The sequence below is a fragment of the Oryx dammah genome, unplaced genomic scaffold, assembly GCF_014754425.2.
Source record: "Oryx dammah isolate SB20612 unplaced genomic scaffold, SCBI_Odam_1.1 HiC_scaffold_11164, whole genome shotgun sequence".
NCBI lineage: Eukaryota > Metazoa > Chordata > Mammalia > Artiodactyla > Bovidae > Oryx > Oryx dammah.
In genome coordinates, this window is record NW_024080557.1 from 1,150,565 (window position 1) to 1,167,335 (window position 16,771).

The window sequence follows — 16,771 nt, forward strand, 5'->3', positions numbered from 1 at the left end:
TATCTTATATTATCTTGATTTGAAAGATATCTTTCCTTTTCTCCTTTGCCATTATATAAGATATCTTATATTATCTTGATTTGAAAGATATCTTTCCTTTTCTCCTTTCACAGCTATTTGTAAGGCCTCATCAGACAACCATTTTGCTTTTTTGCATTTCTTTTTCTTAGAGATGGTCTTGATCCTTGTCTCCTGTACAGTGTCACTAACTTAGGTCCATAGTTCTTCAGGCACTCTGTCTATCAGATCCAATCCCTTGAATATATTTCTCACTTCCACTGTGTAATCATAAGGGATTTGATTTAGAGCATATTATATTCACCCTATTCTAAATGTTGACCTATTTAAATATTTTCAGATATTTTCTGAATCATAATTGTCAAAATATTCTGTGAATTGTATACTTTTGAATATTTTTATCAGTGAGAGTAGTCTCTGAATATTTGATATTCAAGTGAAACTTCAGCTTCCAAAAATGACTTTGTTTTTTAAGAAATATTTTGTGGTCTCAGGCAACTTCTGCAGTATCCTAATGGCTTATTTGTGTGATACATTTCCTTTGGTAGTAATTAAGAAATGCTAATTTCCTTCTCACTCATAGGAAAAGTCTACAGTGAGTGTTCTTTTGTGAGATGAATTGCAGGCAGTATGCTTTAAGAACTGCACGTATAACTAACCACTGACAATGGTCAATATGACATTATTCTCTTATATAAAATATTCACAATTTAAATCATGATGCTAAAATCAAATGTTCACATTTACCTTTATACTCTAAATGAAATCCAGTGTAACTAACAGATCCATCACTCCGAAAAGCCAAATGCATGTTATTTGAGCTGCTTTCTATCCTCTCCGGTAATTTGCTGTCTTGAAAACTTCCAATCAAGGGACTATTACTGTCTGGCCCATCATATATATAGAGGAAATCATAGTTTGGTTCTATGCTAAAACTAAAAGAAAAAGAAAGAAAGGAAGGAAGGAAGAAAAAAGTGGAATGGTTATTACTAAGGTTTTAAGCATAATAGTCCCATAGATTATATATTAATTCAATCATTATATTTAAAAATAACAGGTTCTGTCAAAATAAGTCAATTTAAAAATTCCTCTGGTAACAGCACACTGAATATGCATATAAACTCAGCACTGAAAAAAGAAAGAAGATATTTTGATATTTTCAAGTATTTCTAAGGTGGCATTATGTCTACAGGGAATACAAACGACTGTAAGGCAAACAGTTTGTAAGCTGATGAAGGATACATGATTTGCACTCAGAGTTTAGGTTCAAGATGCTTGTGTCCTTGTTAGCTACATATCCTTAAGTTACTTTATATCAGTAAAATGTGTAAGACATTAACTATATTTTAAAATTTTTCACCAGATATTTTGCATCTCTTTTTGGTTTGTCCGTGAATCTATTTGCCTTGAACTTCAAATTTTAAGAGCATTCTTGTTTTAAAACTGAACTCTAAAAAAGGTTGGAAAGATAAAATCTGCATTTAAATTACTCAAAGCATTGCACATTGTACTAGGTATTCTTTTCCTTTAAAGTAAATATATTTTCTTCTTTTAGAACTTAATGTAGGCAAATTGAGCCAATACACTCTTTACCAAAAGTAAACAGTGTGTAAATAAAGACATTTTAGCACATAAACTATTCAAATCAATATTTAAATGTTTAAATAATAAACTTGCCTTAACAACTATCAAAGTATGAGAATCATCCTATAATGATTGTAGAACCCACATACTTAGAAAACTGAAGACATAAATACAGTGATTATTTTTCCTAAAAACCTGGGAAGATAGTACATTCTATCTTTTACAAATAGTTTCATAAATATTAACTTTTTTTGTCAATAATCCTGTGGTATAAGGAAGAGATTATCATTTCCATTTTCCCAATGAGATCCTGCTATGTCAGTAGTCTCTCTGAGGTCACATAATCAATGATACAACAGTAAATCAACTTCTGCTCACACACTTCATGTAATACAACCTTCTACCACTCAGTTATTAACTAAAACAATTTTAAAGTAAATTAAACCCTGTATCATACATCCTGACATTTTTAATGTTTGTACTGCCATTTCCTCTACTGCAAAAATGAGAATAAAAGTATTTACTGCAGAAAATTGTCTTACAAGTGGGTCTTGGCATATAACCAACATTGCCATCAAGTGTTGCTTTGTTGTTACCATTATCAATGTACTACTACAAATTATAGAAATAAAAATTCCATATGTTTATACTTTTGAATTTTTCATGAATGTGAATTATCTTTTTTCTAGGTTTTTTGTTTAACCTGGGTTTCATATACCAGTTTCCTTTGTGGCTCAGCTGGTAAAGACTCTGCCAGAACTGCGGAAGACCTGGGTTTGATTCCTGGGTTGGGAAGATCCCCCAAGTCCACAGACTGTATAGTCCATGGGGCCGCAAAGAGTCAGACATGACTGAGTGACTTTCACTTTCATATATTAGAAAAAATGCTCAGCTTAAAAATTTACATAAAAACCAAGCAGCTGTGACATGCTAGCAGAAGGAATAGCTGTGTTACAAGAGCCAGCAGACTTTAGTCTTGGACACTAAAATTAGGAACATTTCTAGGTAGAAACTCTTTAAGTTGCTGACACCTAACATTCCCATTGAAATCTTAAGGAAAAGAATTAGGCCAGGGTTTGTGATACAGCTGTTTACTTCATGCCAGGAAACAGAGGCTCAAATAATATTATTATAAAATCATATAATATTACTCATTCAAATAATAACTTACCCAAGGTAACACAAATGACAGTAAAAAGCTGGAGATTAAACTCAGCAATTTCTTGGCCATACAAGAAGCTGCATCCTCCACTATGTCAGTACTAAGCTAACTTTTCAACTGATACTGCTAAACAATAAATGTAAATTTTGAATACTTCATGTAAAGTTCTATCAGAAGACAAATTCTGCTGAGAAATTACATGAAGATTACCCATCAAATTCTTGACAGTTGACTTAATGAGACCACCAGAAAGAATGGTACATGGTATATATATATCTTTCCAAGCCCAATAATGGTGCTGCACAGATACTTCAAAGACATTTTTGATGGCGCACATATGGGAGAAAACATTCCTCAAAATGCTGACCCAATCTTTAAGTTTAGGAAACATAGAATCTTTTGAAGCAGTGATGGTAAGTTCAGGGAGAGAGGAAAGGTTATGAAGAGATAATGTTTCATGAAAATCAATAAACTATTCAACTTTTAACATTTTTCCTCTATACTGGAAACTGGTAAGTGATGCATACTCATTAGCCTGCAGAACTACATTGGAATTATATAGAGATTTGTTAATTGTTTATTGCAAAATATTTGTATTCAAATTGGTAAAAAAAAAAAGCAAAATGTCATGTAAAAATAAATATTTCCTAGTGCAAATGCTAATGCAAAATAAGAAAAACAGTTTTAAGCTGTGGAAAGGAATAGGAACTCACCTGATAAATGCCAAGGAGATAACATAGTCTGCATTGACAGTGATGGTCCAGTCACAGTCCCTACTATGGGGATATGGATGAGGGAAGTTTGGTGAAAGAATAAATCCTGAAGATCCTGTTAAGTTGCCTCCACAGGGTGCTTTAATTTAAAACAAAAAAACAAAATCCCTTAAGTGATTAATAAAATTATCTATCAGTATTTAGAAAACACACATCTAAAAAAGTTTAGAGGTTTTTGTACAAATTCAATTTTTTATCGTACTGGATGCTTAAATAATGCATGATCTTTCAAGAAAGACCATCAAAATACTAAACACATACATAGAGCGAATTTAGCTCCTTTATTGGATTTGAAAGACAAGAAAAAGTTACATTTATACGTCTCTCCCTTGCTATTACTATTTTTGATTCTTATAAAAGAAACACATTAAGAGGAGTAAAAATGATTTCCTCATAAGTACTAAGAAAAACTCTGAAGGTTACTGAGAAAAAAAGATAGAAACAAAACAAAGCAAAGCAAAATCTTTAATAATATGTGGGATAATAGAATATGAAGTATTTGGTTCATTTTCAAATGTTCCTTGATACCTTTATTTACAGAAAAAGAGGCTTTGATAATAGTTAACATGTGAAGATGTATAACTGAGAACCAACATAACTTTATAATAAAACACTCCTAAATGAATGTTGGGCTTCCCTGGTGGCTCAGAGGTTAAAGTGTCTGCCTCCAATGCGGGAGACCTGGGTTCGATCCCTGAGTCGGGAAGATCCCCTGGAGAAGGAAATGGCAACCCACTCCAGTATTCTTGCCTGGAGAATCCCATGGATGGAGGAGCCTGGTAGGCTACAGTCCATGGGGTCGCAAAGAGTCAGACACAACTGAGCGACTTCACCTTCAAACTGAATGTTCGGACTTCCCTGGTAGCTTAGCTGGTAAAGAATCTGTCTGCAATGCAGGAGACCTGGGTTTGATCCCTGGGTCGGGAAGATCCACTGGGTGAGGGCATAACAACTCATTCCAGTATCCTTGCCTGGAGAGTCTGGATGGAGAGAGGAGCCTGACGGGCTAGAGTCCAGGGGGTTGCAAAGAGACACGTCTGAGTGACTAAGCACAGCACAGAACAAACTGAATGTTAGGATATTCTTAAATTCTAGTTGCCTGACTTGCTGATGAAAATGGACAGTTACTTCAGTTATTATTATGGCTTGACAAAGGTTTCTGTTAGACTTCAATGGAGAGGTTCAAAAAATTGTCAGAGAAATTCAGAGAATAGATTCTTTAGGGAGTTATTGTTAGAGCCTGCTAAACATAGCTTGATAAGAAAATAATATTTAAAGTTGGCAGCTTAGGAACTTAGAGCAATTGAGATATGGAGGGTCCTGGTGGTGGAGTGAGACAGTGTGGCTATAAACACACACGTGTGCACCTGAGAGAGAGTGACTGAGATGGAGACTGGGCTTCTCATGGTGTCATATGATTTCTCCTGCAAATATCATCATTCTCGTATCTAAGCTTTGAAGTCACAGTTTTTCTCAGGTAAATTTTATCATTGAGTTATAAGTTATACAGGATTCTTTGGACAGCACAAAACTGGTTTTCAAAGGAGAATTTTGAATCTGGCAACTTTGAGATTTTTGTTCTTTGCCTGAGCCTAAATATATAGTATCATTATTAGAATTTGATAATCTTTACCATCTAAATCAAAGAAAGGCAATGACAAAGAATGCTCAAAATACCAAACAATTGCACTCATCTCACATGCTTTCCTGCTGTTCAAGCTGGTTTTAGAAAAGGCAGAGGAACCAGAGATCAAATTGCCAAACTCCGCTGGATCATGGAAAAAGCAAGAGAGTTCCAGAAAAACATCTACTTCTGCTTTATTGACTACGCCAAAGCCTTTGACTGTGTGGATCACAATAAACTGTGGAAAATTCTGAAAGAGATGGGAATACCAGACCACCTGACCTGCCTCTTGAGAAACCTATATGTAAGTCAGGAAGCAACAGTTAGAACTGGACATGGAACAACAGATTGGTTCCAAATAGGAAAAGGAGTGCGTCAAGGCTGTATATTGTCACCTTGCTTATTTAACTTATATGCAGAGTACATCATGAGAAACACTGGACTGGAAGAAACACAAGCTGGAATCAAGATTGCCAGGAGAAATCTCAATAACCTCAGATATGCAGATGACACCACCCTTATGGCAGAAAGTGAAGAGGAACTAAAAAGCCTCTTGATGAAAGTGGAAGAGGAGAGTGAAAAAGTTGGCTTCAAGCTCAACATTCAGAAAATGAAGATCATGGCATCCGGTCCCATCACTTCATGGGAAATAGATGGGGAAACAGTGGAAACAGTGGCAGACTTTATTTTTTGGGCTCCAGAATCACTGCGGATGGTGACTGCAGCCATGAAATTAAAAGACGCTTACTCCTTGGAAGAAAAGTTATGACCAACCTAGATAGCATATTCAAAAGCAGAGACATTACTTTGCTGACTAAGGTCCGTCTAGTCAAGGCTATGGTTTTTCCTGTGGTCATGTATGGATGTGAGAGTTGGACTGTGAAGAAGACTGAGTGCCGAAGAATTGATGCTTTTGAACTGTGGTGTTGGAGAAGACTCTTGAGAGTCCCTTGGACTGCAAGGAGATCCAACCAGTCCATCTTAAAGGAGATCAGTCCTGGGTGTTCTTTGGAAGGAATGATGCTAAAGCTGAAACTCCAGTACTTTGGCCACCTCATGCGAAGAGTTGACTCACTAGAAAAGACTCTGCTGCTGAGAGGGATTGGGGGCAGGAGGAGAAGGGGACGACAGAGGATGAGATGGCTGGATGGCATCACTGACTCGATGGACGTGAGTCTGAGTGAACTCCAGGAGTTGGTGATGGACAGGGAGGCCTGGCGTGCTGCGATTTATGGGGTCACAAAGAGTCGGACATGACTGAGCGACTGAACCAAACCGAACCGAACTGAACTGAACCATCTAAATAATGGGTGCCTGCTATTTCATTTCCCTATGAGCTTCTGCAACCGTGGCCTCAGTGTCACTGTAACAGATGACCTACTCTACCTAGAATATTTATTTGCTTAGCCTTATTTACCCTATCACCTGTATGTTTTGTGGTATCATATCAAATGATTAAACAGACTATCTCAACTTTCTCTAGATCTCCTTTTTCAAACTTTAATGCTCCCTGAGTATTTTTCTCTACAATTAGAGGGTAATGAGTCCCTCCTGTTAATCAGGCTGCTACTGCTGCTGCTAAGTCGCTTCAGTTGTGTCCAACTCTGTGCGACCCCAGAGATGCCAGCCCACCAGGCTCCCCCATCCCTGGGACTCTCCAGGCAAGAACACTGGAGTGGGTTGCCATTGCCTCCTCCACTGCATGAGAGTGAAAAAAGAAAGTGAAGTCACTCAGTCATGTCTGACTCTTAGCAACCCCATGGACCGCAGCCTACCAGGCTCCTCCATCCATGGGATTTTCGAGGCAAGAGTACTGGAGTGGGTTGCCATTGCCTTCTCCATGTTAATCAGGATAACACCCTAAATTTGGTCACACAGTTTCTCTTTTTGAGAATTATGTTCATTCATCTCCTTTATTCTCTGGCTTCTTCCTGTTGTCCACAGGTACTCAAGTCTCTTTAATCCTAAAAATAAAACAAAGCTCCCTCTAACCTATTTCCTTTCACTTTTTTTTTTTTTTAGCTGAAAATGTTGAATTTTACCTAATGGTTAAGAAATCCCCTTATCCTTCTGTGTTTGGTTATATGGACTCACAGTGAATAACCCCTCTTTACCATCCAACTATATAAGATTCACTTATTTTAGATAAAACCTCCTAAATAAGCCCCCTCAGTTTTCTGTGACAAAACCAGGCACAGACCTTGTAAACTCCCTTTCTTTGACTCAAATGATTAGTTGAATTGCTTGTATTCACAGATCAATCACAATAAACTGCATGCAACCAAACTTTGCTCAAGCTTCTCTCCTTTCTCTAGGTTCTTGGACTCTGGTCCTCCCTCAGCCTTGAGCTGGCACACAACCTAAAAACAGGCTGGACCCAGAGAACAACATTCTGGGTCAGCCTTTCAACTCACTTCCACACCTTGCTCTTTTTCACCTTGTGTACTCTTTTCTATAAGAGAAAAATCCCTTTTTCCTGATTCTTCAGATGCTTGCAGATGTGACTGTCACATGTTTTCCTATTGCAGTAGTCTGTCCCTGCCCCCATCCTGTAATAACCCTTTTTAGCTTTTAAATGATCACCACAATGAATTGGGTGAACATCTGTCTTATCATAGAGATACAAAATTAAAGAAAAAATTTAAAATTCTTGTGATGACAACTCTTAAGATTTACTCTAACAATTTTTATATATTCATATAAGATACAGTTGTGTTTCATATCATATTATACATTATATCACCAGTACATTTATTGGCTGGATAGCTAAATATCTTGTACTTTTTAACCATCTTCATACAAGTAGCTTCCCCAAATCCCTGACTCTGGTAACCACAAATCTGATCACTTTTTCTATGAGTTTGTTTGGTTTTGAATTACAATAGACCTACAACACTCTATTAGTTCTTGGTATATAACATAGTGATTTGTTATTGCTATATATTACAATGGTAAAATTCTATAATAATTCATATTTAATAAAATTATCTCCTTAATTATTTTGAATTTATTTATTTTCATTTTACAACTAAGCCTTCTGAAAAAGAGTCTAATCTCATTCTCTTTCATCACATATATACCTATAGGCAGACTAACATAATTAGCAAAGAATGTCACATCGGAGAAAAAAATATATGGTTTCTTATTTCTCAAAGAAAAGCACCAAAGTATTTATCCTGAGAAAACTTAAGTCAGGCACACCCATGGCGGACTCATGTCAATGTATGGCAAAACCAATACAGTATTGTAAAGTAAAAAATAAAATAAAATAAAAGCCAGCATAAAAAAAAACAATTTTTTCATTTTAAGTTATAGAGAGACAATAATCTTTTAATTGCTTAGGGATTCTCGATGTCTTTATTTGTTCCTCCCCACTTCTCATTCTCTCTCCAGCCATTGTTATTTCTCTTAGCGCCCTTGCCTCCAACACAAACCCTTCTTAGCTAACCCTCAAATGACTTTTGTGCTGACAATAAAGATGCAATTTCTGCCTTTATCTTTCTCTTCATATCTGTAATCATCCTTAACTGTTGACTTTCACCTTAAATTCATTTTCCTTTTGGAATTTCACTTTTTTCTTTTGATGTCTTTGTACAGACCTCAGTTTTATTGGCAAGCACCGCTTTCACTTCATCTTATAATTTTGGTAATTTTCCTGAATTACTTCCATAAGCATCTCTAATTTACACTCTATTACATTCTTCCCATTCAGTTCAGTCAGTCAGTTCAGTCACTCAGTCGTGTCCGACTCTTTGCAACCCTATGAATCACAGCACACCAGGCCTCCCTGTCTTTCACCAACTCCCGGAGTTTACTCAAACTCATGTCCATTGAGTCGGTGATGCCATCCAGCCATCTCATCCTCTGTCGTCCCCTTCTCCTCCTGCCCCCAATCCCTCCCAGCATCAGTCTTTTCCAGTGAGTCAACTCTTCACATGAGGTGGCCAAAGCATTGGAGTTTCAGCTTTAGCATCAGTCCTTCCAACAAACACCTAGGACTGATCTCCTTCAGAATGGACTGGTTGGATCTCCCTGCAGGCCAAGGGACTCTCAAGAGTCTTCTCCAACACCACAGTTCAAAAGCATCAATTCTTTAGTGCTCAGCTTTCTTCACAGTCCAACTCTCACATCCATACATGACCACAGGAAAAACCATAGCCTTGACTAGATGGACCTTTGTTGGCAAAGTAATGTCTCTGCTTTTGAATATGCTATCTAGGTTGGTCATAACTTTCCTTCCAAGGAGTAAGTGTCTTCTAATTCCATATCCAAATTGTTACTTTACCTTCCATTTATATACTGATAACTCCTTTTTCTTATCATCTCCAGCAGATTTCTCTAATTAATAGTAACCATATCCCCAAGTGCTTACTGATTATCTCTACCTGAGAGCCTATGGGTACATCAAACACAGAATATCCAATATACCCAAACCTTAACTCAAATTTCTCCTATATTCCTAGGTTGTTTGATTATTATCCATCCACATATATCCCCAAGCTAGGGCCCAAGATTCTTTCTTTTCTTCACTGCCCCTTTGACTCCAGTCTATCAGTAAGCACTACCAAGACACCATTTCATAGTTCTTCATAGATATTTTCACTCTATCTTTTCTTCTCTAATACCACATTTTTAGATCTGACTCTTAAATGCCTCCAGAATTATTGCATTTTTTGGTTTGTTTTTCATGCCTCTAGTATAATCTAGCATAGTCGGACATGACTAAGTGATTTGAGGACACACACAGTATAATCTATTTCCTCTAATACATCTTCCCAGTAAAAATATCTAATCATATTATGTGCTCAGTCTCTTCAGTTGTGTCTGAGTCTTTGTGACCCTATGGGTTACAGCCTGCCAGGATCCTCTATCCATGGGGTTTTCCAGGCAAGAGTACTGGAGTGGGTTGCCATGCCCTCTTCCAGGGGATCTTCTCCACCGAGGGACTGAACCCACGTCTCCTGCACTGCAGATGGATTCTTTACTGCTGAGCCACTGGGGAAGCCCAATCAGATTATACCCATGCATAAAATTCTGCTGTTATTTCACACTGCCTAAAAGATAATGCCCCGACTCCAGTACAGCTTTCATGTCTTAACCCTTGCAATCTTTCCATTTACATCAACCACCAATCTAGACACGTAATTTACACTCAAATAATTATTTAGTTGTTCCTTGTATTAACATGCCTTTATGCATCCTAGTTGTTTTTCTTGAAATGTCTGTTACCCTTCTACATCTATGTAACTCTTTCTTATGTCTCAAGATTCATCACTGCCTCCAGGGAGTTTCCAGTGGTAATGAATCCTCCTGCCAATGCAGGAGACTCAAAAGACATGGGTTCCATCCCTGGGTCAAGAAGATTCCCTGGAGAAGGAAATGGCAATCCACTCCAGTATTCTTGCCTGGAAAATCCCATGTACAGAGGTGCCTGGCCACTACAGTCTGTGGGGTCACAAAGAGTCAGAAATAACAGAGTGACTGAGCACACACCAGGGAGTCTTCCTAGAAATTTTCAGCCTGGGCTTTATGGCAGCTCTCTCCAGAACAAGCTGGTATCCATAGCAACGTTTGCCTATCTCTATCACTTTCCTTACTATATTATATTTAAATATTCCTTTCAGGTGTCTGCAATCATCTTTAATCCATAACCTAAAAACTGTCTTATATGTTATTTTCTATATGAGATTTAGCATATATGACACATTCTATAAATGTTGCTGAATTGCTATTGGCTCCTTGCATTCATTCCTTGTGAAGATTAATGATGACTAGATTGAATGACAACCTAATTTGTAGCTATATGCTTTGATAAAAATAATGGCATATTTTGTCTTTGGAACTTTTGAAATCAAATGTGAATTCGGAAAGTATTAGAAAAATATGTCTAATAGCAAATGCATATATGTATGAATTAAGGCAAGAATATCTTTGTGTTTTCTTTCATATTCTAAGAAAGTGGTGTTATTTGTAATTTGGGGGGACTGTGGTAGCAATTTTATTGGTTTGTTTCAGTTTTATTTTCACAGGAAATACTGGTCTTTTATCATTAGCAATTTTATGTACATTACACATCTACATTTCCATTTATAGTGTATATTCTTTATCACATAGGATATAGGAAAATCCATTATATGTATTTTAAGTATCTTACTGAATATATTTTGTGACTATACTACTATTTGATCATAAAGTCTTTTAAAATTCTTTTGATTCAATTATTTAAATTACTTATTGAGGTTTTCCTGATAAATTTCATTGCTGCAGTAGATTCTGAAAATCTGTGAAAATCTTTGAGACAAGCAGAGACATTATCTGACGTTTGTATAAATCCCAAACAAATCAACAATAAAGAAAATTATCTTTGGTTTAAATATATAAAACTTTAAATAACATTTGGAAAATACATTTTTATTTTTACGTATCTAATCATAAAGCACCAAATATAAGATTCTCTTTAAAGCAAATACATTAATGAATTAAAATTTTATTTAGGTTCCATGGAATTCTGATATTAATGAATTGTTCTGAGTGTAGTTTCTATGAGACAGTTATATGGGCAACTATTGATAATGATTTTACAATATTATTATTTTTTCTCCCCAATTCAGTTTTATTTGTGTCTACTCTTTTTCTCAGCAGTCCACCCACACTAATGTTTTTGCTATTTACCTTCATGTTGAGTATTGTTACTTTCTCTCTGGCAATGTCAAAGTAATATTCACACTGTCAATTTTATTGGAATGAATTCTATTAACTCTTTTAAAGATGACTGTCCTTCTGTTTGGTATTTGCTATAAGGCTGACTACTTCTACATGCAAGCAAAATGCTTTATGCTCCATGGTCTGACACATAGACTTATGAAGTTTCTAAAAAGTTGAAGGTTTAATCTTTGGCATAGTTTTCCAATCATGGACTAATTTCTTATCAGTTTTGGAGATCAAGCTTTCTGCAGCCTTAGCAATTTTTCAGACTTTTTTTTTTTTTTAGGTTATTTTCTTCAGAGAAGCTCTAATGTATATCCTCTCCTCATGTGATCTTCTCCTATAAAAAAAATAATACACAGCACCAAAATCCTTATAAAAAATTCCCCAAACCTGCTACATTTAGGTAAAATTTAGTGTTCAACATGTTTTTCCTAAAATTATTACCTGCTGACTAAAGTCTTGTCTACAAATGGAATTTTATAACAGCCTATTTAGTCTTTTATGCTTCATATTTTTGTGTTTTTTTAGAATTTCAGTATAAAGCTGTTCAATATTTCAGAATTCTCAACATAACATTTGATATACTATAGCCTTTCTAATAATTATAATAAATAGCACCCATTTAATAGGTGTAGAAATCACAATAAATCAAAAAGTCCAAGTAAGTTTCTGAAGTTCTGTCATTTTCTCTTTACACAGATGCCCTTTACAAGATGCTCAGTTAGATTCCAATTAGTTGGAATGTGGTATTTTTGTTTAATTGGCATTTTTTAGGTAATCTGTGTAGTAAACAAATAAATGAACATTTCACTGTTTCAGTCTTTCCTTTGAAAGCATTTTTTCCTTGTATTTTTTGTCTGCATTTATGAGTGAAGTTATAATAAAATGCAAAGTAATAGATGTTTGATGATTTAGAATCTTTCAGTGATACAAGCATAGTGAACAACATAGGTATAAATGGAAATAATAAACTGTAAAGGGAAATATGGCTAAATCTTAACTGGCTCAAAGTATGCACTCATTTTGTGCATTTTTTCAGCCTCTTTAATAAACTTTGTCATTATCATCTGCCACATTTTCTACAGAAGTCTAGAAATACCTAGAAGTCAAACCCTGGCTGGTTTGAGTCTTTAGATATGTTTCATTTTCCATATTGAGTGCTTTTTATTAAATCCAGACTATAAAATGCAAAATATGTGAGATGAAAGTCCAGAGTGTTTAGTTTTCACTTTAGTAGGAGTAGGTTCACAAACACAGAGAACTCTTCTATATTATTTTAATGCTAAATCCTCAATGCCTATAGCAATGTGTAGAACACACTAATGAAATTGAGTTTCCATCTCATGCATAAGAAATATAAAATGAATAACATAAATCGAATAATTGAGTGCTTAAGTACTAAACACTCTTTTCCTATTGTCATGTGACTCTGTAAAATAATTAGTGAAAATGTATTTATGAGTTAGATATAAATTTACAAAAATAAGTATTTCTCTCCTAAATGTGCTAAATTTCATTCTAGAAGAAATACAATGAACAAGAAATGGAATCTTCTCTCTAGTTGCTTACAGTATACCAAAGGAAAGGATATGCATATAAATAAAGTTTTGAATAGACAGTACAAACTTTGGTCAAAATGTATTATATATTCTAGATGACACCAATTTAAAAACACTTGAAACACGGGTTTGAGATTGAATTAGTTGAATGTAAGAACCTTAATGATGAGATCTATTATTGTTAAGATTATATAGCATATTTTCTCACTATTTTCACTCCAAAGGTGGTATAAAGTTTTTCTCACACTTGGTAAAGAAATAATGTATGTCTTCATTTTCAAGAGTCTAACTTGGATATTCAAGAACAGGGTATGTAAATAAAGGACAGACAGTTGGAACTATGAACCAAGTGGTTGCAGTTCAGTTCAGTTCAGTTCAGCTCAGTTGCTCAGTTGTGTCTGACTCTTTGCAACCCCATGAACTGCAGCATGCCAGCCCTCCATGTTCATGACCATCTCCTGGAGTTCACGCAAATTCACATCCATGGAGTCAGTGATGCCATTCAGCCATCTCACCCTCTGTCGTTCCCTTCTCCTCCTGCCCCCAATCCCTCCCAGCATCAGAGTCTTTTCCAATGAGTCAACTCTTCTCATGAGGTGGCCATAGTATTGGTGTTTCAGCTTTAACATCAGTCCTTCCAAAGAACATATAGGACTGATCTCTTTTAGAATGAACTGATTGGATCTCCTTGCAGTCCAAGGGACTCTCAAGAGTCTTCTCCAACACCACAGTTCAAAAGCACCAATTCTTCGGCACTCAGCTTTCTTCACAGTCCAACTCTCATATCCATACATGACCACTGGGAAAACCATAGCCTTGACTAGATGGACCTTTGTTGGCAAAGGAACGTCTCTGCTTTTGAACATGCTATCTACGTTGGTCCTAACTTTCCTTCCAAGGAGTAAGTGTCTTTTAATTTCATGGCTGCAATCACCATCTACAGTGATTTTGGAGCCCCCCAAAATAAAGTCTGGCACTGTTTCCACTGTTTCCCCATCTATTTCCCATGAAGTGATGGGACCAGATATGATCTTAGTTTTCTGAATGTTGAGCTTGAAGCCAACTTTTTCACTCTCCTCTTTCACTTTCATCAAGAGGCTTTTTAGTTTCTCTTCACTTTCTGCCATAAGGGTAGTGTCATCTGCATATCTGAGGTTATTGATATTTTACCTGGGAATCTTGATTCCAGCTTGTGATTCATCCAGCCCAGGATTTCTCATGATGTACTCTGCATATAAGTTAAATAAGCAGGGTGACAATATACAGGCTTGATGTACTCCTTTCCTAATTTGGAACCAGGCTGTTGTTCCACGTCCAGTTCTAACTGTTGCTTCCTGACCTGCATACAGATTTCTCAGGAGGCAGGTCAGGTGGTCTGGTATTCCAATCTCTTTCAGAATTTTCCAGTTTATTGTGATCCACACAGTCAAAGGCTTTGGCATAGTCAATAAAGCAAAAGTAGATGTTTTTGTGGAACTATCTTCCTTTTTCCATGATCCAGCGGAGTTTGGCAATTTGATCTCTGGTTCCTCTGCCTTTTCTAAAATCAGCTTGAACATCTGCAAGTTCATGGTTCACGTATTGCTGAAGCATTCTGGAGAATTTTGAGCATTACTTTACTAGCATGTGAGATGAGTGCAATTGTGTGGTAGTTTGAGCATTCTTTGGCATTGCCTTTCTTTGGGATTGGAATGAAAACTGAACTTTTCCAGTTATGTGGCCACTGCTGAGTTTTCCAAATTTGCTGGCATATTGAGTGCAGCACTTTCACAGCATCATCTTTCAGGATTTGAAATAGCTCAACTGGAATTCCATCACCTCCACTAGCTTTGTTTGTAGTGATGCTTCCTAAGGCCCACTTGACTTCACATTCCAGGATGTCTGGCTCTAGGTGAGTGATCACACCATCATGATTATCTGGGTCGTTAAGATCTTTTTTGTACAGTTCTTCTGTGTTTTCTTGCCACCTCTTCTTAATATCTTCCGCTTCTGTTAGGTCCATACCATTTCTGTCCTTTATCGAGCCCATCTTTGCATGAAATGTTCCCTTGGTATCTCTAATTTTCTTGAAGAGATCTCTAGTCTTTCCCATTCTGTTTTCCTCTATTTCTTTGCATTGATCTCTGAAGAAGGCTTTCTTATCTCTCCTTGCTATTCTTTGGAATTCTGCCTTCAGATGCTTATATTTTTCCTTTTCTCCTTGGCTTTTCACTTCTCTTCTTTTCACAGCTATTTGTAAGGCTTCCCCAAACAGCTATTTTGCCTTTTTACATTTCTTTTCCATGTGGATGTTCTTGATCCCTGTCTCCTGTACAATGTCATGAACCTCTATCCATAGTTCATTAGGCACTCTGTCTATCAGATCTAGGCCCTTAAATCTATTTCTCACTTCCACTGTATAATCATAAGGGATTTGATTTAGGTCATACCTGAATGGTCTAGTGGTTTTCCCTACCTTCTTCAATTTAAGTCTGAATTTGTCAACAAGGAGTTCATGATCTGAGCCACAGTCAGCTCCTGGTCTTGTTTTTGTTGACTGTATAGAGCTTCCCCATCTTTGTCTGCAGAGAATATAATCAATCTGATTTCAGTTTTAACCATCTGGTGATGTCCATGTGTAGAGTCTTCTCTTGTGTTGTTGGAAGAGGGGTGTTTGCTATGGCCAGTGTGTTCTCTTGGCAAAACTTTATTAGCCCTTGCCATGCTTCATTTCGTATTCCAAGGCCAAATGTGCCTCTTACCCCACGTGTTTCTTGACTTCCTACTTTTGCTTTCCAGTCCCCTATAATGAAAAGGACATCTTTTTTGGGTGTTAGAACCATTCAGCTTCTTCAGCATTACTGGTTGGGGCATAGACTTGGATTACTGTGATATTGAATGGTTTGCCTTGGAAACTAACAGAGATCATTCTGTTGTTTTTGAGATTGCATCCAAGTACTATAAATCTTCAGATCATCAAAATAAAAACTGATCTGGAATACATGGATTGAAGGAAAAATCAAAGCCCTAAAACTCAAATTTAAATTCTCATACAACTTTCTTTCTTAGAAGCAATAATCATTATAGAGGCAAGATCAAATACAGTGTCTGAATCCATTCTTAAAATTTTTAAAGTATTGGATAACTACATTTGTTTGGCAGATAATATATACTTTGGCAGCCTCATACTTTGACCACCTGATGCAAAGAGTCTACTCATTGGAAAAGACCCTGATTCTGGAAAGATTGAAGGCAGGAGGAGAAGAGGGTGACAGAGGATGAGATGGCATCAATGACTCAATGGACATGAGTTTGAGCAAATTCCAGGAGATAGTGAAAGACAGGGAAGCCTGGTGTACTTTGT

At 36.5% G+C, this 16,771-nt stretch overlaps 1 protein-coding gene across 3 annotated transcripts in view; it reads right to left on the reverse strand.

The window, feature by feature from the left end:
* LOC120860724 (CUB and sushi domain-containing protein 3) overlaps window positions 1-16,771 on the reverse strand; it is a 1,429,922-nt gene that overhangs the window by 311,516 nt on the left and 1,101,635 nt on the right. For all 3 annotated transcript variants that reach the window (XM_040236474.1, XM_040236473.1, XM_040236472.1), the window contains 2 exons: window positions 3,478-3,616; window positions 766-953 (listed from right to left, as the gene is read on the reverse strand). In XM_040236474.1, the coding sequence (XP_040092408.1) occupies window positions 766-953; window positions 3,478-3,616 (327 nt within the window). The remainder of the gene's footprint in view (window positions 1-765; window positions 954-3,477; window positions 3,617-16,771) is intronic.